Below are 24,059 nucleotides of genomic sequence, written 5' to 3' on the forward strand. Positions count from 1 at the left end.
GCTGCTTAAAGAGGAGTTCAAATCTCATTCATATTGTCCAAGAGACCAACAGGCTAACACTGACTACAGACGTGACACATGAAGGGACGAGGTCTGCTCATTTTGTAGCAGCAGCTGTCAGAAACACACCTTTTTCATCTGAGTCCGAGTCTGAGTCCACCAGGCTCTCATCACTGTCAAACCCGTCCTCCTCCTCCCTGCCCTCCTCCTCATCCTCCCCCTCATCTTCATCACAGCCGCTCTCCTCCTGCAGCGGAGACATGATGTCCTGCACACAGAAACACACAGAAACACGTCAGACTTTGCTGGTTTTTGTTTTAAACTCCTGTGAATTCTGACAAACGCGTGGCTTACCTCTGCATAATTGTCGTCTGAATCGATCTCTCCATTCTGCCCGTTTTGTCCATTTTCACGAGTCTCTCCATTCTCGTGAGTGTGCAGTTTCACTCGTTTCTTCAGACCTTTCTCCAACTCTGGACTACAGAAGGAAACGATGCTCATTGTTAAGTGTGGTCAGAGCTGGCACCGAGAAAACAGATGAGTCAATGCGTTTTTCCTTGACCTTTCCTTCAGTTTTCCCACTTTAACTATGTAGCATGGATGTTTTTGTCCATTAGCATGCATCACAAACACTCTCCTCCATGTAAGTGAGATGTCACATACTGCTAACAACCACCATTAGGGCTTTGGGAGGCCTGCCAAGTAATGTGCTCGCAGCAATATCAGACCTCTGAAGTCATTAGCAAAGTGTTCCTCAGCTCATCTACCCCTCATCACGCCCTTTTAGCTCTTCATATTTTATTGCCAATTTTATTCTTCCCTTTGCTCCCTCTTTTACAACCATCCTGCTTATCACCCATCCCATCTCCAAATTCCCATCCACCTCCATCTCTATCCCATTAAGCCTCAATTAGCCTGTTAGGCTGTGTACTCTTCCCTCTCTCATGACCCACTGGCCGACTGAATTAGACCTTTTTGTGTCCAAGCCAGCATTACAACTCAGCACTGGCTGCATCCCAATTCTATTCATAAGCTGGCCATCCCAAAGCCCTAATCGACTTGTGCTGCGGCTCTTAAGCAAGAGGAAAGAAGCAATGAGGAGCGAAGAGTATATGGGCAATATACTGATGTATAATGAGTATATTGCCCATATACAATGTACTCATCATGCTCTCTTGGCTTTTAAAGCATGTACTGTTTCATTGATAAGGGCTTAGAGACACGAAAGCTTCCTGGAACTCTTTATTCCATAATGTAGAATGTGTTTTTCTTTGGAAATGTGTCCTCCTCTCCTCTCCTCACCTCATCCTCCTCTGCCTCCTCTCCTTCTTCTTCAGCCTCTCAATGTCCAGCTTGGCCCGGCGTAGCACGTCAGTCATCTCCGCCTCCATGGACATGGGAGCAGGGGAGGAGCCAGGGGGGTGGCCGGGGGCGGGGCTGAGAGTGGAGGCAGGGAACAGGGAACGCGAGGAGAGCCGGGCCACCTGCCGTCGCAACGACTCATTCATGGACTCGCTCTCAAGGAGCTTGGTTCTAAGAGATGGACAGAACACATTCAGACCGAATGATCACAGGCTAACTGAACTGATACCACGCTTGTGCCTGTCAGATCAATATGAAGCTACAGCCAAGAGATGGTTAGCTTAGCATAGCATTAAAACAGGAAGCAAGGACAAACTGCTAGCCCAGCTAGGCCCAAAGGTAACAAAATTCTGCCATTTTTACACACTGGTTTTAAAGAACGAAGATAGAACATGTTCATTTATAAGCTTTAGAGTTAAAATTGAGAGTTAAAATTGAAGTGCTACAGGTGATGACAGTAAATAAAGGCATTCAAGTAGGTTTGGAGCTCTTACCTAAGTTCTTCAACCTCTCGGATGTAGTTCTGGATTAAAGCCCCGATCTCCTCGTTGCCTTCACCTACAGAATAAAGGCAGAGGGAGGATCAGGTCTCAGAAAGCACTCAATGTAATAGTGGCAATACTGGAAATAATAAATAATAGCTTATGGGAACCAGAGTCCACGTACTTGACTTGGTCAGCAGGGTGCTGACCTCATTGGCCAGCAGATGTGTTACACGGGTGTTGAGGTGGTCGATGGTCTCCTGCATGGCCTTGACCCTGAGGCGCAGTGTGTCGTTTTCTCTCTGCATCATGGCATTCTCCTGATACAGGTCACTGTAGCCCTCTGAACCGTCCTCACAGGCCACACGCTTCCCCTGCAGGGAGAGGCAAAACAGCCAGCATGAGCAGCAATGACTGCGACCCTGAACACCACAAGCCTTTTAGGGAAGAACACAAATATCAGGGCCAAAAAACCTGGAAAACACAGCTGATTCTAAATGTACGCTCTCACATATATGTGACGCTGCAGTCCAAGCAAACACACTACTATTGTTTGAACTGAGCTGGTCTGTCTGCAGCTCTTCAGGCAGCTATTGTCGTATTGTGAGTGATTAACGCTGAAAGAATCCTGTTGTGTAAGCTTCGAACAGAGAGTCACTATTTAATCCAGTCATAGCTCGCAGACATCATTACCTCCACCAACCCAACACCGCATTACTTCCAGACTCCAGTCACATCACATCCCTGACTGCCACATCGAGGTCAGCTTGCAGTCCCTCGTCGCAGTCACGCATTCACTGCTCTCCACTAACCGTGGTAACCCCCTTAATCACAGGAGAGACTGACAACGCTGCTAAATGACTATGCATTCCTTGTAGCCCCGGAGGTCAAAGCTGATGAGGAAGTGGAGACTCTCTGCAGACTTTCCTTGAATTTTCTCACTATCTCTTGTCACATTTACTTGTGTCATTCCCCACCCAGTCTTCTTACTGCATAACGTCCCGTAACAGGTAAACCGTGCTACACAGAGCACACACAGAGCTCAGGCACATTCAGCAACAGAATCGATTTATCTCATTGCTTTGTACAATGCTGACATCGCACTGATTAATCTTCTTCATACGCTGCACTAACGGCTAAATGCGAAGTGCGTGTTCCAGTAAAGATCTTTAATCTGATAAAGAAATCAGCTCCTGCAGGCTCGGCCTCTGCTTTTCTCACTTACCCTCCGACACCATCTTCTCTAACTCCCATTAGTGTTGTCTTTTTTCTTCTTCTGCTCGGTTACTATTCTCAGTTTCATCCATCATGTCACCCCACTCGCCCCTCTCTTACGGCCTCATTGCATCAGTTACAGTGACAGACGTGTTAGTGCTCTCTTCTTCAACCTGCCACTCTTTATCCCTCATCCCTCCCCCACTGCCATTCAGCCCCTTTTATCTTTTATTGAGCTCCTCCTCGTCTTAATTTTTTAAAATCTTTTTTTTCATTCCTCTCCCCCACAATGTTTCCTGCTGTCTTATCAGCATCCATCCCTCCGTCTCTCACCGCCTTGTACTCCATCAGCTCCATCTGAAGCCGGGCTATCTCAGCACGCAGGGCGCTGATCTGCTGGCTGGTCTTGTCTTGGTTCACCACCACCTTGTTCTTGATGTTTCGGGCACGGTTGGCGTACTTCAGCGTGTTCAGTGTCTCCATGAAGTCTCGGTCTGATGGACTGACGCAAGCGATCATCACTGTGCGACTGGAGAGGAGGGAAATATGGAGGTTGTAGACAGTGTGTGCATACAGTTTAACAGTGCTGAGGCTGTGAGAAAGATGTCTGTCATGACTGTCAATAGCTAAACTAGAGCACCAGGGCTCAACTAACAATCTGCTGATTTCATTTCTTGTGCAATATTCAAATAATTCCAGAATTATAGGATTTTTCTAAATAATCCATAAATGTGTGTGCCTGCAACTGTGTGTGTGTGTACCTGTTGCCTCCCAGTGAGTCCTGTAGCAGACGAGTGAGTTTGGAGTCTCTGTAAGGGACGTGTCCTCCCTTCTTCGCCTGGTCTCCTAAAGCACTGATCACATTTCCTAATGCCAGCTACAAAACACACACACACGCACACATATACTGAGCAATTGATCACAACTAGTATTTAAATACACCTGAGTACAGAGAGAAGCTGGAAGAGCTGATGCATGCTTTGTCATCTTCTTTGTTTCCATGCTTTGTTTCCATCACGTCTAAATTCATATATTTGCACATCTGTCTCACCAGTCCACAGTTGATGGAGATCCCCTCGCGGGCTCGCTCTCCTGTGGCTCCTGTGCGTTTCAGCCTCTCAGAGCCGGCCAGGTCCACAAAGTGGAACTTGGCCATCAGCGTCTCATACTCCGGCTGGGCAATGGGGCTGGAGTCCACGCCGTTCAGCTCCCCGTTCTCTCCTCCTCCGTTCTGCTGGGAAAAAGTTCATGAGTTGGAGTATCTTACTTGAAAATAGCAATTATTTCATCAGCTTGAATGCTACTGTGACTGTAATACTAAATTAATTGCATTTTATTTGTTTGTTTTTCTGGCTCTTCCCAAAACATATTAATATCTTTCTGAACCATATTCATTATTCATTACCCTTTTCTGCCAGTGCCGACACCCCCACCTCCTTAATGATTGTAAGAAGACCCACCTCACTCTACCAGTCATGCTTTTTTTTTTTTAAACCTCTCTCCATCTTTCCACCCCTCCACTCCAAACCCCAGTCTCACCATTTGAGGCTGCTGGCACACTCTCATCTGACAGAGGTGGATGGTGAAGATGGCGTGCGAGCGGGAGCTTTGGGCATTCATCTGGGTGCTGGCTGTGGTGCGGGACAGAGCGCCGAGCTTCAGGCACTGCAGCAGCTGCAGCGCACACACAGTACGGAGGACATTTGGTTATGATCAAAAAAGACGTAGACTTGGGAACAAAAATGAATAATAACTGTTGACGCCGCCGGCTGTTTTACTGGATCACTGCCCACCATCACTTGCTGATTTCTGAGAACTCACCACATGTGCCAGCATATTTAATGAAAGTGGGAAACAGCTTATTTGGTTGACTTAAAGCTTCAACATTTCTTTGAGCTTCTCTACATCTCTCCAAAATTCAGAGCTGTTCCCTTATTTTCTGCCCTCTCCTGACGAGTCCTCTCCTCTTTTTTTCTTCTCAGCCTGACTCCTGTCTCGTTTCACACTCCATAACCTCCACGCTTCCATCTCCTCCCTCACACTGTTTTGACATTTCCTCTCTTCCCTCCCGCAGGAGAGCCCATCTGTCTCTGCTTGTCTCTCAGCTGTCTGAATTTTGGGGAATTTAATGCACAGATGACCTCTCTCAAATTTAGTCTTTCTTTTCCTTCCTCTCCATTTCCATTTAACTTCCATCTGCTCACTCTCTGAAACTTTGCTTCTTCCTGCTCCGTTACCTATTGGTGAAGGAACCAAATAATACCACAAGCGCCTTCTCCTGGCCAGCATTTACTGTAGCCCTCCCCCTAAATCACCACCTGCCACCTCTGTTAACCTCTTTGTCACTGGCTCATCACATCTCCACTTGCAGACATTCCTCCTGCACTCTTGACCCATCAAATCCTCCGTCTGCCACACTTTCACTGCTGATCTGTTCCCCTGCTCGGCACCTATGACTGCTGGAATAGCATTGCTCACACAAAATAGCCTCATGGCTTTGAGGCAGCACGTTAGAGCCCTCAACGTATTTCTTGTTCCTGACAACTGACCATCAGATGGTTCTTGCGAAACTTTTCGAGGTGCTGGGGATCTCTGGCAGTTCCCATGCTCCTCCTCAAGCAGTCCTCATTCATCCACATCTTAACAGTTGGCCCAATGCAGTACCACTAATTATCTACATGTCTGCTGATGACACACACATGCACCCACCTCCTCCTCTGAATGCACCAGTCTGGAAGTGACTCCAGTGGTGTAGATGCTGCCACTGGCGTCCTCGTGGATCTTGATGTTGGACTTCCTGCTCCGGCTCTCTGGATCTCTGGCTCCATCGAACAAGTCCAGGATCTCTTCATTGTACAACTGCAACAAACAGAAGCCACAGACACACGCGCATCATTATACAATTTACTGATAATCAAGACTACGGCACAACGTAAGCATCAAACTTAATGATTTAATGTATTCCCTTTTCTCACAGCTGTGTTTCTTGTTTACACACGGGTCAAAAGAATGACCTCTCAGAAACCAATGAGGGCCAAGGGCCACAGAGGTCAGCTGAAAGCTCAGCTGTTCCCACCCACCATCAAACACACGCACACACACACACAGGCATCTGTTTACCATCAACAGAGATAACCTTTTGACCTGAGAACGTACAAAAAACACACTAATACAGAGAACAGGACAGAGAGGAAAAGAGAATGAAAGGAGAGAAAGCTAGGAAGAAAAATGACTGTGTTTCAGAATTGTTATTACACGATGATTATTCAGGTAATCAGATCACACACACCCACCCACATATACAATATTCTGTGCCCGATAGACAACCCAAACATTTGCCTGCCAGAGACCTCTGGAGGAAATGATTACTTGTCATATTATCTCATTGCTCCAACACAAGTATCCCTCCCTCCCTCGTATCCCTCGCTCTTCTCCATCTTCTACGCCGCAGTGATGAGGAATAATGTCGGAGGTAATGGCCAACATTAATCAGGACCAACAAAGCACAGGGAGACATTCCTGCCCATCTGTCATTGGGTTGTCACTTCCTGTTTGTGGAAGAGGGGAATGATCCTCTCGTCTCCCTGTTTTGTCCCATCTGGTTAGAGTTTATACAGACCAGCATCCACCCCAGCACGCACACACACATACAGGTACGACTGCAAATAGGAATATTAATACTGAGCTGTTGTGTGAGCTCTGCACGTGCTCTACATCCACACGAGTGCGTAACCCACCTCGAGGAACTGGGCGCTGACTTTAAACTCAGGTGGCTGGCTGCCGGTCTCCTGGGCTCGCGCCCTCCGGTTCTGGATTCCCTCAAACAGCTGGTGGACAGCCCGCGGGATGATGCCCTGCTCCAGCTGGGTCAGGTTAACATCGAAACCCGTCCCCATGGTGTAGGTCTTTCCCGAACCCGTCTGAAAGACATCAGCCACAGCGAGACACCATTTACTGTGCACTCCCAGACATCACACATCCTGTATTCATGCACGGTAACTTGTTTTAATATGCATGTGTTAGCAGCTAAACTGAGCAATGTGCTGCTATAGATCCCCCTGCAGCTCTGCTTTATACTATGTGCATATATAATTTAACATGACAACCACAAAATGATGAAACTATTTTATCAGTGAATCAATGAAAACCCCTGATATTAAAATTCAAACCCTGGTGTCATACCTGACCATAAGCAAAGACGGTGGCGTTGTAGCCCTCGAAGCAGCCCTCAATGAGCTTGTACACGCAGGCCTGGTAGATGCTCTGCTGCTCTGAGTCCACGTCAAACACAAAGTCGTAGGTGAAGGCCTTGTCCTTTCCCAGGAGGACTTGAGGTTCTCCGGGTGTGACCAGTGTGCACACATGGCAACCCTCGATCTTCTCCTTGGCCATCTGAGGACGAATCCTGAGAGCAGAAAAGGAGGGAGACGGTCAGTGAGCGGATGAAACATTATATCATCATGAGTCATGGCGCCGCTGCACAACTCAGCAGACAGGCCGCTGATTGTGACTGTGCCTCAAATGTTTTAATGTGTTTATGCACTGTTCAAATCAGGCATGACCATCCGATGCACACGCTTGAGACGCTCTGACCTTATGATCATTTAAAGCGTAAACAGGAAACACTTAGAAAATGAGAGCACATTATGAAAGGATAATGGAAAAGTAACCACATCTCAACCAAGACTGTGAAATAATCATCTATTTAAGAAATGTGATTTATTACAGCAGACACTGAATCAAAGACAGCTCTGACAAGATAGATCCAAACTAATGTGGCCTCTGTTTCTGATGTTTCTAGGACAATGACTGGAATGGGATAGAAACTTTTAATGACCATTAAGTTACCATTGGAGTCCACTGCAGTTATTTTGAGTCCAAGCTCACTAAATTTGAGTGTTTGGCACAAAACGAAGCAATGCACTCACATAACATCGTCAGAGTGGAAGAAAATCGATGCAGTACAACCACAGATATCATCTTGTTTATTCTACACTCTCTTCATCCTTGTCAAAAGCTGCTGCCTAAATTATCCACAATGCAATCGATTCAATTCACTCGACTGTGCAGCTTCAGGTCTCCTCAAAGTCCAGCGGTGTCAGGCATGTGTCAAACGCTGCTCTTATATCATGTGTTTACCCATTCATACCACCCTCAAACACAGCTTTATCCAAAAGCTTTATTCAATTAACCACCACGTTCGTGGACTGGTGCAGGACAGAGGAGCTGACTTCAGATCTGTGGTCTGACTCACAACAGACAAACAGGACATTCACACAAGGCTATAGTGTGGAACTAAAGAGAAATCTGGAACTGAAGAACAACCCTGAGGACAAAGTACATACATCAACAACAGCACGCTTGTTTGTGCTGTTTATAGAGAATATGTGGAAAAAGTGAGCAGGCAGAACGAAAAGTTCTGAGAGAAACTAGTGCAAGCAGGGCGGCTGATGACAATAAGTCAAACTGTGGCTGATAAGTTCTTATTACATTGGCTGCTTAATCCTGCTGCTCGGGACTCAGGGTTCTGCTGGGCCCCCCATTCTGACAGGTAGTTCACTGCAGTTAATTGCTTTCACCTGACATCCCAGTTGTAAAATAATCCCTGATTAGATGGGTCCAAAGGAAAGCAGCGACTGCGCCTGAACATCACTGAACTCAGTGACAGAATGAGGGCCAAGTATTTAAATTTAGCATCACTTTAACTTGTTTGCCAGCAGACTGGCAGGCAGTCTCACTTGGCAAGATGGCTGATAGGTGGAGAGGTAGCTGTTAAAGGAGGGACATGTTTTTGCATGTGGCCCAGCACGAAACCTCACAGAGAAAACTGATGGTATGAAGTTGCTCTCATCTAACGCAATGTACATAAAACAGAAGATGTGTTGCACGGCGCATTGTTAATCTTGGGCTTTCAGAGGTACAATGTGGACACAGTGGGGAGGTAATCACTTTAAGCTGTGGAAAAAGCCATGAGGCAGCAGTATCAGAGCACTGGGTCCACCTCTACACATGCTAACCCCCTCCCCATTCCATCTTGAGGGGATGCAAATCAACTCCCCCGCACACTGAGACAGCACCAGAGACTCCCTGTGGGATGCTGCAACAAAGACACACACACATACTGTACACAATCATAGAAAGGCTGAAAAATCCTCAACCGTGTACAGCTGCTGCTGCTGGGATAATCACGCACACACACACACACACACACACACACACACACACACACACACACACACACACACACACACACACACACACACACACACACACACACACACACAGTAACTCCAGAAACAAATACTGTACACACACGCAGTCCAAAAACAACCTACTGTACTATCTTCACTTCACACATGGGTCCTCTGAAGCGTGCATTAAGGACCACGCCCACCAGCAACACTCACAATAATGCCTTCACCACACGTAGTTCTGGTGCTGCAGAAACACACACACACACAGCTGACAACAGCACTTTTTTGGCCCTCTTCCAGGCCTTGAGGCGTCACTGATGAGGGACTTCCAGGAATGAATTAAAGACATTAGAGCAGACCAATTCAGCAGCAGCAGCAGCAGCAGCAGCAGCAGCAGCATATTAACCCCGGCAGTGTGACACAGAGAGCAGCTTGCAGACTTTTATTACTGGAGGTGACCTTGACACTGAGGTTAATGCATCTAAAACCACAGATCCCATATGAGTGCTGTTTAAGCCAATTATTAACATGAAGTGGGTACGGCAGAGGAGGAGTGCGTTTGCTCTGCACAAAGGATGAACATGGTGTGTGTGTGCGTGTGTGCGTGAGCTGCAGCTGTAGCTTTCATTCTTCTCTCCTTTTCTCTCTGTTTGCACTCAATTCTCTCAGTGTTTTGAGTGCAATATTCATAGGTCAGAAGAGTCAGGTGTAACACTTCACATCGAAAAGAAAGAAAGAAAGAAAGAAAGAAAGAAAGAAAGAAAGAAAGAAAGAAAGAAAGAAAGAAAGAAAGAAAGAAAGAAAGATCTTACGGTATGTAGACTACAGAATATCGCGTCGACAGTTTAAATATACAGACATTTTTAAGTGTCACATCATTTACTCTCAGTCTCTTTGAGGCACATTTTGCAATCAACAGTCCTTCCCCCATTAAGATAGTTGACTTTTCATCACTTACACTAAAAAAAAAACATCCCAGCAATACGTTTCCTGCTTTCTGTGTCTACACCTCATTAGCTTACTGGGCAGCCACAGCAGAGTTTGTCTCTGCAGACAAATCTCTGTTACAGTAGAGACACTTTGGACATTGTCCATTCTTAATTTGCACTCTAGGTCAGACAAAACAAGAAATCGTGATCAGGTTGAGCTGTGGGAATTTGTTCTGGGCATTTTTCACCATTTTCTGATATTTTCTACATGAAACAACAAACTGATCTAAAACATTACAGAAATACCACATGATGAAAATGATCTAATTTAATTTAACGCTCCACACGCTTCTTCTGACTGTCCTCTCCATTATCACAGAGGAGGAAAACATTCAGAGGAATGTGGCTGAATTCAGGAAAGTCTTGACAAGCTCTGCATCAAATAAGAATAGAAAACACACACATAGAGACAGAAAAACAACAATGGCAGCCTGTCAGTGATCCACAGGGAGAAGAAATGGAACAGCTATAAATAATCAATTCTCAAACACACACACACACACACACACACTCTAAGACCACGGCTCAGCTGGGTGAACATCTAAGCCAGCTGCACCAACAAAGGATGGGATCCATAACATTGATTGGAAAAGCAAACATCACTCACACACACACACACAGATCCAGACTCAGACCGCACACTCACTAAAAGACATTTAGCAGCTAAAAATAGCCCATAACACCACGATTACACGTGTGTATGAGACAGAGGCGTAGAGAGAAACAGCGAGAAGCAGATTGTTGATCCCTGATGCGGCAAATTAAGGCGTCTATCTCTTCTCATCTTTGCACACTAAGAGGAAAATGGTTTAAATACCCTGGGGACTGAACAGAGCCCCCGAGAGCAACACACACACATGCACACACATGCACGCACACACACACACGTGTATTCCTCGCTTTTTTTTGTACTTTTTCTAACTTTCTTTACACACAGATGTACATGGTACCGACATTCATTACTCCAGTCTTTGTCAGGGCCCCTAAACCTACTGTAGTTCTGCCAGACACACAACCACACACACACACACACACACACACACACACACACACACACACACACACACACACACACACACACACACAAAATCAGAAACTCATTACCCACACGCTCTGAGGGAATTCACTTATCACAATAATTATCAAACCCAATAGTGCTAATTAGGAACAGACTCATAAAAAACAAAACAAACATCTGCACACACACACACACACACACACTCTCACACACACACACACACACACACACACTCACACACACACACTCACACACACACACACACAGAGTAATTGCCATATAAAAACCTGATAGCAGCAAAAGTCATTGATGCGTGACTTGTCTGAGGCTGCAGACTCTGAACACTGAACATGGCCCTCACGACCTTTCTGACCTTTCCCGCTTCCCCCGGCAGATTCCTGCATTTGAAACCGTAAAATTCTTCACATTCTTCTATCAAGGTGTGACAAAACAAAACCCGAATCTCACCAGGTTCATCTCTGAAGATTCACAGTTTGATTTAATACCTGGCAGTAACTCCGTAATCTGTCCTCGGGCATGTGGAAACAGTTAGCAGCAGGGAATCCCACAACTGCCATGAAGCCAGAGGGGCTCCATCATTCTCATCACTGAGGCTGACAGAGATGCTGCTGCCTGCTGGGCTCACATGCAACAATGAGAGTGCCACGTTATGCCCAGATGAGGTTGAGATGGTCTCACTTTTGTGTTGCAAGGACAGGTGGTGGCGGCTTAAGGGAGGGGAGAGCCTCGGAGGGTCAGTGTGATAGTAAAGGTGGTGCTTGTGTGTAGGGCTTTGTATTAAACCTCACTCACTGAAATGTGTCTGCTGCGTTAAATATCCACATTTGTCAAGTGATGGATGCTGGCATCCATAGCACAGTCGCATTTCAGTCAGAAATGTCCCGATGTAGTTCAGGAAATCATGAAGCATGGATGATATTAAATACATTCATTACGAACTTTGGTGTAAATTAATAAAACAAAAAAAGGATTTTGTTGAAAAATATGTTCATCTTCTATGTGGGACTACAAGGTCAACTGTCAGGGATAAAAACTGAGCTTTAAAATGTTGAAATAGTTTGAAGGTGTCATAGTGTGACAATGAAGTTGTTATTTTTAAGGATAAAAAAGTAATATTTTGAGAATAAAGCCATTTCAAGACAAAGTCATAATTTCATGAGTGAAAAAAACCTGAATAAAAAAAATCAGAATATTACAACACAAAATTGTAATTTTAAGAGAAAAAGGTTGTAATACTTCACAGAATAAACAAGTAGCTGTGGTGTGTCGCAGCTTCAACTCTGAACTGATATGAAAGGACTGTTATATTGCTGAATATGTAGAAAAAACATGTTATGTTACTGAAAAAGCTTTTTAAAAAGGCAACATACTGCAAAAAAAAGCCATTTGTAAGATGAAGGAACCATTTCACTGGTGCCACAATATTTTCACTATGGACACAGTGGAACACACTATGAATGCTAACAGAGATAGAGGGTCTCAGTCTAGTTTCCAGTTTTTTTCCTTCAGCTGGAACACTTTAGGAGGGTCCCGTTTCCTTGGGAACTGCACACAGTGCTCAGAGACTCCTAATGTGCAACGACAGCATGTGCATATGTTTGTGTTTACTCCAGTAGAATACAGTGCTATTCAAGTGATGTGCACACTGCAGATTACAACATACTAATGCTCCATCACGCGCCAATTATGCAGCAACCCTCACCTGAAACTCAACCATTGACCTGCTATTTGCATCACCATCCAGGAACTAGCCAGGACCAAATGCCAAGTCTGTTACCAACAAGGCCAGAGGACCAATAAAATCAGGCCGCTGTGATCACTGCCAATGACAGTGAGAGCCAGTAACGCCTGTGTCTGTGTGTGCGTGCGTGCGTGCGTGCGTGCGTGCATGCGTGTGTGTGTGTTCATGCTCACTCAACCTTCAAAGAACAGGCCAGTGATAGCCAAAGAGCTCATTTCCCTAATGTAAACACTTCAGTGCAGACACACACACACATACACCCACACACACACACCCACAAACACGCAAGCACACACACACCCACAAACACGCAAGCACACACACACCCACACACACACACCCACAAACACACAAGCGCGCACACACACACACACACACACACACACACACACACACACACACACACACACACACACACACACACACACACACACACACACACGAGACAGAGTTAATCGTATTCTCTTGAGCTGTGAGTGTTTCAGAGCTCTGTTGTCTCTCCTCTGGCTCAAAGCCAGCAGAGGAAGCCAGTCTCTGCGTCCATGTTTCCTTTAACACACTGTCCATTTATCAGAGGACAACACACACGCTCATCAAATTTCTCAATCAGTGATGATTCCATCGTTACCCCTCCATCTTTCCCTGTCATGCATTTTCTTTTTAGCTGGATCATCACTGTACAGGAAGACGCCATCTCGCTCTTCTGTTGGGTCCACGTTCTCGTCCTCATCCTCACACCTCTGCTTGTGTTGCCAGTGAAAACAGGCAAAAGCTTGAATGGCAGAAGCAGCTGAGGGGCCTGTTCCATTTCCTTTCTCTCCTGATAACAGCAGAGACTAATCGCTGATGTGAACTTTTCCTCGCGGGCTTACTTCCTCTCCCTCTGGCTCTCTTTCTTTCTATCAATCAAATATCGCCCTCATAATGGAAAAACACATATCCATCATTTGGCGTGCGATGCAACGCATTGTGTCTGCTCCTTAACAACTGTTTTAAATACAAACATACACACACACCCCTCCCATTACACAGCAGATCCAATTACAGTTGACAGATGACAGATGACAGCAGTCAGTCTGCCATCCAGGAAAGGTGGTGCTGACAGGTCGAGAATAAAGGCTCGACAGGTGGCTAACTGTGCTGTAAAGACTCTGATGAGTGGTACAGGATGGATGATACAGTACAAAACCACGTTTACAGTCAATCCTGTATATAGAGGCTGTAAAGCAGAATTGATTTTATGTTTTAAGGATCAGGTTTTGCAAAGCAGCGAGTGCACTGATCTCGGATCATTGTCCCGCAAGATCCTCTCATTCCTGAGGATCAGAGACGTCAAACTGTCCCGACTGATGAGGACAGCCGCGTCTTTTAGTTTCCTTCCCTGTCCCACAGTTTCTCCTAACAAAGCCAGACAGAGTTTACCCACACACACATTCATTGTCCTGATTCATGTCACATACATATAGATGTGGAGCAGCAGAAGCAGATGAATGCAATCAAGCAGAACTCTGAGTTGATGGGATTGTGTCTGCAAACAAAAGACTGGTTTTCCAAAGCCGACTGCTGTAAAGATGACAGCATCAACAGCATTAAAGCTGCATTACTTTTTTTAACCCTAGCAATAATTCAACGTGTAAAGAGTGGTTTGTAGAGATGAACCCACAGATCACCCGACTCTGCCGAGCCCCTAAAATGATGGAGGGATTCAGCGTCTTTCAGCTTTGGTTTTAAGACCTGCAGCTTTACTGTTTTGGCTCAGTTTGGAAAGTTAGTGGACTCTGCTTGTTGTGCTGCTCTACATCAATAAAACGTTACAGACAGGATTATGCATATCTCCAGTTCACGTCAGTGAAATCTCAACAAAAACTGCGAGTTCTTGAAAACTATTTGCATGAACAGAGAACAGATCTCTGCACCACTGCTTCCAGGGACAACCGGCTGAAATAAGAGGCACTAGGCACTAATGGGTGGATCATAATAATAACTTTTATATCTGGATTAACACTGTGTCTGTATCCTAAAAACGAACCCTGCATCATGCTGACGACCTGCTCTCCCCTCTCTTCCCCACATGGGCTGACACAGTAGGAGGTGGTGAGACTTAATATCCCCCTGTTGTCATCCCACTCATTAATAACCACTCAGCACAGAGACAGGTGTAAAACCTGTCATCACAGCCTTTGTCCCGTCCTCTCTCACACACCTCATTTCCTTTATATAATGAGTGCTGGTTTAGACGAGGCGCCCATGCAGTTTCCACTGGCAGCGGTGTACGTTATACAATATTGTCAAACAGCTCAATACGGCTGCAGCGGAGGAAGGTTGACAGGCAGGAGGAATCCACGTTCATTGTACATTTATCATGAAATAAATGGATGCCAGCTTCGTGCATTTATGTTATTACAGCAAGTCCTGCAGACTGAGAATGCAGCATGACTAAAATAAACTCTCACATTTCCACAAAAAACCTTGGAGGAGATGTTGTTGTGCTGCATTGCAGATGACAACCATCTTTAATAATTCTTCTAAAGAACACTGACTGTGCTAAAAAGGTGTTGCCCTCTAATTCCAAGCCTGCCCGTGCCTGCCGGTGGCAGCCAAGTGGTTTTCCAAACTGCTGCAGGATGCATCCCTGCTGATTTGTCCGCACCACAGCCCCACCGCACTGTCAACTGCTGGGGTGTTGGCTCCACATACACACCACAGGCTCGGTTTCTCGTAAGCCTCAGCAGCACTTTGCCATGAAATAATGCGCAGACGTTTCCAGCAGTGGCCTCCATTTATCATATAAGTCGCCCAAACTGATTTTGTAATGAACGTGAAAATGAAATTGTTTCTTGAGCTGCTGCCAGACTCCAGGCTGTGCATATTCATAAGCATGCAGTACACAGTATACTCAGCTGTAAATGAAAACCAACTACCAACGTACGGGAAACAATGCTGAAGTAACCGAGTCCTATTACCCACAATAAATTCATTTCTTTATGATGAACACTCAGAGTTCCTCTTACTTTACTTCTGTGTACCAAACACACCGAGTACAATCATGTTATGTGTTTCCAACCTGATAAACACTAAACGCACACCTGAAACAAACAAAGCAAATACCATCACAGTTTTATAGTGTTACTTAATGAGCAGAGCTGTCTCTCCCTTTCTGACGGAGATTAACTTCATGCAAGCAGCCCCAACACATATTACGTAAACAGGAGCACGGTGCCTCCATCTGGTTCTGTTCTGTTTGCTTGTACCAGACCTCCGATTAGTGCTTTGTCATTGTCAGAGTTCAGATTAGGATTAACCCAACTGACACAGCAGTGTGTGTGTGTGTGTGTGTGTGTGTGTGTGTGTGTGTGTGTGTGTGTGTGTGTGTGTGTGTGTGTGTGTGTTAGGGAGTATTCCTTCATAGACAGGCCATATTAGTAAAATAGTAAAAAGTAAAAAGGCGGGTATGAAGTTGTAATGTCCTGGAACGCATTTTGAACAAACGTCCAGTGGAAGTAACCACCTGCTGTTTGTTTCCTCTCTGACTTGCTGTGACAAACCTAGCAGCTCTTATCACTGTCAATGTGAGCACGTCTCGGTCATGTTCCCATAGCAACCGGGACAAGATAACTCAGCAGATACTCAGAAAAAAGTTTACAACTGTGGGGAAAAAAATACTACCTTAAAAATAAAGAAACGTAAGCACTCTTCCTCTGTCTACCTTATTGGAAAACTACAATATACTGGATAAATGTATCATCAAGGAACAGAATAAAATATAGGGACAAAAAATAGACTTGAACCCTTTTAGGACCCCACCCCCAACTTTACAACTTGCCTTGCAGCAAACACGTTAATGGAGGACGAGTGAGATAGACAGACGTGTGGCCTGGGTGGCTTTTCTGTCTATAGATCATTTTATAGTCATCACCAAAATGACTCGTCTCCTTCCACTTCATTCAAGAGTTCTGTTTCATTATTCAATATTTCTTCTTCTACGTGGTGAAAAGTGTGTGGATGTCATTGGAAGTGTCCTGATAACACGTGACAGAAGCCTTTGTCAGACTGTACACCTGATACAAAGCTGCCGAGGTGGAGCTGATGAACGCTCTTTGAACCGTTTACCTCCCTGTCCTGTATCTGCCTCTTTCTTGTTGAACTCTTAAAAGAGTCAAACCAATAAAAAGACAGAGAAAACGAGAAAAGGTAAAATGAGAACAAGAACAGGAGAGGGCAGACAATATGGCGATTCATGAAGATTGTCGTACGTTAGACATGAAAAGCTCAGAGAAGTCAGGAAAATGGCCTGGCCTATTTTGGGTTAGGAGCTCTGGGCATATCGGTGACTGTGGGATGAAATGAGAGAGGCCCCAAGGTGCAGCAATTGATGGAGGGGAGGCAGTCCAGTGGCTGCTGAGGTCAAAACTGGGGGAAAAAAAACATTTAACAAAATGTGGACGTAAAAAAAAAAAAAAAAAAAAAAAAAAAAAAAACAGATTTGTTTGTCCAAGAGATTAGATGACAATTATGACTCACAAAGAGCTTTCAGCCAATAGAATTTCTGCTGTTTATAGACTTGAGAATGTGTCTGAAATGATGGAAATGTCCTCTAGTAAACTGGGAATTTCCTGGAACTGGTTGATTATATACCACACAGTGTTAAATCTGAAAAGTTCACCGTCTTACTTTAGCATGTTAGCATGCTAACACATGTCGGAGGATCACCAAAGTCAATGGGTTTCATCCTCTGGGAACCATGAATGTCTGCATCAAAGGGATGAAGCAACAAGTCAGTTGTTCTGATGTCTTCATAGTAATTAGTGTTTTGCTTCCTAATCAGTCCATGCACTTTTTATAACTAATTTGACTGCAATTTTTCATCTTAATGTAGATGACTTCAGCACTAATGAACATCTTCTTATATCTTAAAGCTTTCGTTGATGAAAGTCTCTTCATCAAAGAGTTACTGCATTACCAACCTGCTTTGTGAAAAACGAGCACAGTGCAGCTGAAAGGCACCATTTTTGATTATTGAGCTGCAGTAGGCATTTCTGTCCTGCTTCCCATTTAATCAGTACTCCCATTGATTTCCTGGATCAGCTGTCTGCAGTGATTCCGCACATAAAACCATCAACTGTCTCTCTGCCTCCAACTGACCTTCTCATCCCTCTGTCTCTCCATATGTCTGCCGGTCTATCCACAGCAATCCATCTCAGACACTTTTCCCATAACGTCTATGCAATGCTCTTACAGTAATCAGCTAAGAATCTGTGTATGAGTGAAATAACAACACACGCTGCCATAATGGGTTATGGACGGGGGCCATTCACTCCAAAATCTGTCTCTCGCTTCAGTCTCCAATCCTCCACATGGGCCCAACATCACAGCAGGCTAACAGGCTGGTAGCCAAACCTCCACACACACATTCAGAAGTTCATATGCTGAAATGAGCAATGGGCACCTGACTGTGCCTTGTCCCCTGGCAAGGTAAGGCCATGTTAGCTATGAATGAAATAAGCTGGCAACAACTAAAAGGGACTGAGGGGTGAGAAATTGCATTTAGCTAGCTTTGACCTTGGCTTAGAGCAACAGCATACCTGAGTAAGAAGGAGACGAGTGGACACTAAGGCGGCGGGGTTCAGACAGTAAAAGGCTGGCTCAGGTGGGAGCGCCACAAGAGAAAGCACTAATGAGGAACACTTGGACAAACTGAGGCACTGATGCATGAAGCAAAAGGAGGGAGAGCTGACGAGGAGTTCAGTTAATGGGAAAGCGAAGACGACAGTGCGCATTACAAGCAAACATGTGTAGAGGAAGTGGGACAGCGGTCACAAGGGGCTGGCACTGGGCGTGGACAGCTGGCTTGCACAGGAGGTGGCAGGCAGACTCGGAGTGGACACCTTCTGCCACTCCCATTTGGCGCCACACTGATGCACACGTGCCGATGCTCCCGGAGCGCCACGCCTGGTGCAATGCAATGTGTCCACAAGGCCACTGTAAAGACCAAATACTGCGGTCATGTGGGCTTCATCCTCGTGTACGTTTAGCTGGAACGATTAATCAACAGAAAAATAATCACAAACACAAACTGTGATCTGTGAGGATTTACTGCTTTCCACTGTCCTTAAATATCTTAATTCACATCTATTTCACTGTTCTGGATCTTTCAGAATCAGAATCAGAATCAGAATCAGAAAAGCTTTATTGCCAAGTACGGTTTTACAGATACGAGGAATTTGCCTCGGTGAGGTTGGTGCATGACACATCTATTAAAAGAAGCTATTAAAAAGGTAAAAATGTAACAGTAAGTAAAAAATATAACAATAGTAGAAAATATAACAATAAGTAAAAAATATAACATTATAAATATATATATACACAAGCCTGTTTTTTTTTTTTGTTTTTTTTTTACAGAAGCACAGTCTGTTTTTTCAAAAGGAAGTTCAAGCAGAGCGTCAATGCAACGCATAGGGTCATGGTTATGTCAGTGTCAGTCTTCGTCATATCGTCGGTCATCCATACTGGCTTAAAACAAGCTGAGGTTAAATATCTTTGAATGTTGGCATGTTGTTTGGACAAAACATTCTTAAATATGAGGATTTATTATCATTATGAGGACAATATAAGCACTTTGCAATTGTAATCCCTGAGAAAGCGATGGATATGCTTCACTACTATTCTAATTGAGAGATTGATCAGTGCTGAAAGTAGACGTCAGTTGCAGCACTGCTCTGTTTAAAGTACATGCCATGTCATAAAAGCATTCATATAAATTCTATGACGTGGTGTTCAACTCCGTCCATCACGGAAACAATGAAAAGTGTCTCTACTCCAGCTGCATGATAACTAACAAATACACGCACATACAAAGAACCACTCCACCAACAGAGGATATTCTATGCTTCCTGAATGAGACTGAAAGGCGTTTTTACACACTCATCTGATGCTGCACTAGCGGTCTATTCAGCACTCACACTCAGACATACAATACATGCGAGCCACTGCTCATAGCCTTTGTATAACCTTATCTATCAAGCTAACCTCACAGACTGGCGGCCCTGCAGCCTGAGGCACTGCTGCCAATTGGTAACCAACGATAAGGGAGAGCAGGGCTCACATATACTGTGCTCATTTGGTTTGACTGGTTGTGTTAGCATGCACACTGGAGCACAACTGAGCGAACTGGTTCATTGGTGTTAACATGAGCGTTTTCCTAACTGAGCCAGACTTCAAGGACAGAGCTGTCCTACATTGTCTGGAAAGGGCTAGGTCAGCTGTTCAACAAAGATCAACCAACTGAGCAGCAATCTTTTAACATCTCCACCAGGAATTTGTTTCTAAAAGACACACACTGTCGTCGTAAGTTTGCGGTCCGTCTCAATGCACGGCTGTGGCCTCATTGCTTTCTTTTTCTCTATTGTGCTCGCAGTCGAAAAGATGAAAAGGCGCCCGTGCCCCCTGACGACAAACCAGCGCATCAAAGATAAAATGTGGATTGAAGCCAAGAAAACTTCAGATTGGGATCTGTGGACACTCCAGGGGTCTCAAATATCACATTTTTATGCTGATAATATCAGGTGAAGTGGGACAGAGTTGTGCGGAAAACAGGCTACACATGGAACTGGAATACAGCAGAAAATGGTGAACATCAGCCGTGAAAGACGCTGGTCTGGCCTCAGGCTCTTCACACAGACAAAACACCCCTCATGCTTAAAGGTTTTTGATGTAAAAGTCTGAGATCTGTTATTTACCTGACCATATATGCAATGCTTAAATTCATACTGATAATAGTAATAACGGTGTGATGATCACAGCATTAACTGTGCCGCTCAGTCAGAAACTAACTTCTCATCACTGTCAAACACTCGTAATCATCATTCATTTTCAGATGAGCATCTCTCATTGTTACAAGGGCACATCAGTCCGCATCATCGGAGCTGATTCTGGGTCAATCCCCACCCCACCTCCTCACCCCACCTCCTCGTTTCCCTTCCTTCCCCCCTCGTCTGCTCTGTCTGCTGCTGCTCCATGGGGGGAGGTGGAGGCAGAAGAAAGAATCAAATTAGCTTCCTTTCCTACATTTTCATGACAGACGGCCTTGTCAAGGTCAGAGAGGTGCTAGCCAATGTCTGCTTGATGCCAATTAGCTTCAACAAGCACTGGCCATTAGAGTAACATTTGTTGTTTTTGATGAATACTGCTTTCAGCCAAAGTGCCTCTTTGCGCCATGACTGAGTATAATTTCAATACCAGCTTCTATTTGAATACCTACAGTCTAGATACTGTCAGAGATAGACTTGACTGACAAACTATGTCACAAATTGATCCAGCGTGGAACTAAATTATGGCAGTGGCACTGGGAGACCCAGTGGGGAGTTCATAAAAAGATCAAAGATTGTAGGGAAAGTGGTAACAAGAAGCAGTCCTTCATAAAGTCAAAATGTGGTTCTCATTTGGCTTTTAATCACCCAGGATCTTTAAAAAATAAGTGTGTTCACATGTGGAATACGATGTGGATGCCATTGTCATGCAGAACAAGTGAACATTTGAAACCCACATGTGCATCTAACGAGTTTTCACATTTTGCACACCATATTATATGTGAAATTGATGTTTTCACATGAGGCATTTTGCATGTCACATGGGCCAATATGTGAATTATTCAAATATGAAATGGTGTTTCTCATGTTGTCTGATAGACCTAGAAGGCTTCAACTGCAGTACACACAGCCAAACAAAATACTGGGAATCATGGCATATTTGTGTGCTTTGGTGATATATTTCAAGAATGTAAAGGTCGCCAGTCAAACACGTATCTGCCGAAACCTGTGGCTGCATTCACCTTTTTCCTCCACACACACACAGTGAACAACACGCTGCGCTGAGCTGCAGACTGCTGCCATGACTCGGCTTGTCTGTCTGCCTCCCTGGAGGGCTGGTTAGCATTACCACCAGCCCGGCCTCCCACTCTGTCAGACAGCATTAAGCATGAGTGCTAATGTAGCCACGCACCACGTCTGTCTGTCTGTCTGTCTGTCTGCAGGAATGTGAACCTAGCCAGGGGCTAAAGACCTGGCTTTTCTGTCAGGTACATGCACACACGCGTATTCTCCTTAAATGTCAGCGTAGAAGTAGAGTAAATCAAAAAATGCTCTTTGATCTTGGAATAATGGTGATTAGTCGAATGATGAATGGTGGAGCAGACAAGATAATGAGCTTCAGCTAAATTTGGCAAATGCTAATTTTCTACCAGAAGGGGTGTTAAGCTAGTTTATCCTACTAGCCTATGTATCTGCGCAGAATTAAAGTTGTAAGTCTATGCCTTCAGTGCCATTTTATGGATATAAATTCACTCCAGTATCCACTTTCAAGTCTTTTTTTGTATTTCAGTGTGGTAGCGTAGTGCAGGCAACATGGCCCACAAATAATCTTAATGACTTCTACCACCTCTTCATACTTTGATGCATGTTCAAGACACTTCCTGAATCAACAACTACAAGATCATTTCACTGTGCTAATCAATACAATCTCATCATATATGAGAAAAAAAACTGCTTACATATGGCTGATGTACAGTTACACTCATTGCCCATATTTTCTCAATAGCTGTGTGTTGTCAATTAGCATCTTATTAGCTTCTTTGCCTCACTATACAGGATTAGCCAAAAACATCTCTTACACTGTCCGTCTAGCTAGCGTCCTACATCCCAGATTTTTCTACTCATCACTGTTAAAAGGAAAAGTCTTATTTCTGTTTATTTGATTATCTTTAAAACAAGCAACAGTATCAACAGGACCAAATGCTAACATCAGTGGGCTAATACGCTCACAATGGCAATGCTAACATACTGATGTTGAGCAGCTATACTGTTTACCCTGTTGACCATTTTTGTTTAGCGCGTTGACATGCTAACACTTGCTAACTAGCACTCGCAGGCTGAGTTGGTCAAATTAAAATTGTATAGGATAAATTCACTTCTAAAGCAGCCAAATATCAGTTCAGTTCGACATTTCCTGCTGAATTCAGCTGTTTTAAAGCCACGGCCTGCTGTCACATCTCTCCATTCACACACCACAACACAAAACAAACTCAGAGACACAAACTCCAGCAGTGATTAAGCTACTTAGCACTGGAGGTGATTATGGGCCAGCTGGTCTAACACACACACACACACACACACACACACACACACACACACACACACACACACACACACACACACACACACACACACACACACACACACACACACACACACGCACACACACTCACACACACTGACAGCAGCTCTACTGAAGCATGCGCACAAACACTCTCTGGCCCACATTCAGAGAGCTTCACGTCTTTTGTCTTGTCCCTAATATCTACACTCACTCACTCACCGAGCTAAATCCAATTTTGCTGTTCAGGAAGGGCACAGGGGGCTAAAAAAATTCACTTAAATGAATTCAGGAGGAACAACATTGTGAATATGAATAATTCCATTTCAGATGGACACAGCGAAGAGACAGAAAGAGCACAGCAAAGCTCTCCCGCAGAAGCGCTGACCTGCTTACAGTGAGCAATGCTGTCAGGGGCCGAGGCAAGATGTGTGTGTGTGAGTGTGTGTGTGTTTAAGTGTATGTTTAGAAAGGCACAAAAGAGACAAAGTGATTAATAAGAGAGTAGGAGGAAAAGAATTATTAGATTTTACACTCCTGTCACTCAGTTCACACGTGAAAAAAATCAGGAGTGTAATTTTAGACTGTTTAGAAAAGATATTAAACATTTAAACAGAGAGGTGAATCAACTCTATACAGTCTAGACACAACACCTGAGGGCCTTCATCCCTCTGCCTCTTCCTCCCTCTGCGGGAATATGGCAAACACGTGCAGCTGTGCCCAAATTATTCATACACACGATGCTCAGACGTACGCACACGCATGCACACACATGGACGCACCCAATGCAGACTGACTGCATGTTTGGCTAAGAGCTCATGTTTGCACGCTACAGTAGCCCTTTTGACAACAGAAGACACACACGCCCACCCCCTTTGTCCGCCACCCTCC

The 24,059-nt window shown here is 44.6% G+C and overlaps 1 protein-coding gene across 8 annotated transcripts in view; it reads right to left on the reverse strand.

Annotated features, from left to right (window-relative positions):
* Window positions 1-24,059, reverse strand: part of kif21b (kinesin family member 21B) — a 54,761-nt gene that overhangs the window by 24,756 nt on the left and 5,946 nt on the right. For 4 of the 8 annotated variants that reach the window (XM_070958288.1, XM_070958287.1, XM_070958283.1 and 1 more), the window contains exons 2-14: window positions 7,242-7,464; window positions 6,797-6,979; window positions 5,769-5,918; window positions 4,599-4,733; window positions 4,111-4,293; window positions 3,821-3,936; window positions 3,393-3,588; window positions 2,029-2,218; window positions 1,857-1,920; window positions 1,303-1,533; window positions 355-478; window positions 130-268; window positions 1-4 (exon numbers count right to left, since the gene is read on the reverse strand). The exon at window positions 1-4 is cut by the window's left edge and continues 188 nt beyond it. In XM_070958288.1, the coding sequence (XP_070814389.1) occupies window positions 1-4; window positions 130-268; window positions 355-478; window positions 1,303-1,533; window positions 1,857-1,920; window positions 2,029-2,218; window positions 3,393-3,588; window positions 3,821-3,936; window positions 4,111-4,293; window positions 4,599-4,733; window positions 5,769-5,918; window positions 6,797-6,979; window positions 7,242-7,464 (1,938 nt within the window). The remainder of the gene's footprint in view (window positions 5-129; window positions 269-354; window positions 479-1,302; window positions 1,534-1,856; window positions 1,921-2,028; window positions 2,219-3,392; window positions 3,589-3,820; window positions 3,937-4,110; window positions 4,294-4,598; window positions 4,734-5,768; window positions 5,919-6,796; window positions 6,980-7,241; window positions 7,465-24,059) is intronic. The other 4 variants (XM_070958284.1, XM_070958291.1, XM_070958286.1 and 1 more) reach the window with 3 other exon arrangements.

Source organism: Chaetodon trifascialis, chromosome 3 (assembly GCF_039877785.1).
Source record: "Chaetodon trifascialis isolate fChaTrf1 chromosome 3, fChaTrf1.hap1, whole genome shotgun sequence".
NCBI classification, from domain to species: domain Eukaryota; kingdom Metazoa; phylum Chordata; class Actinopteri; order Chaetodontiformes; family Chaetodontidae; genus Chaetodon; species Chaetodon trifascialis.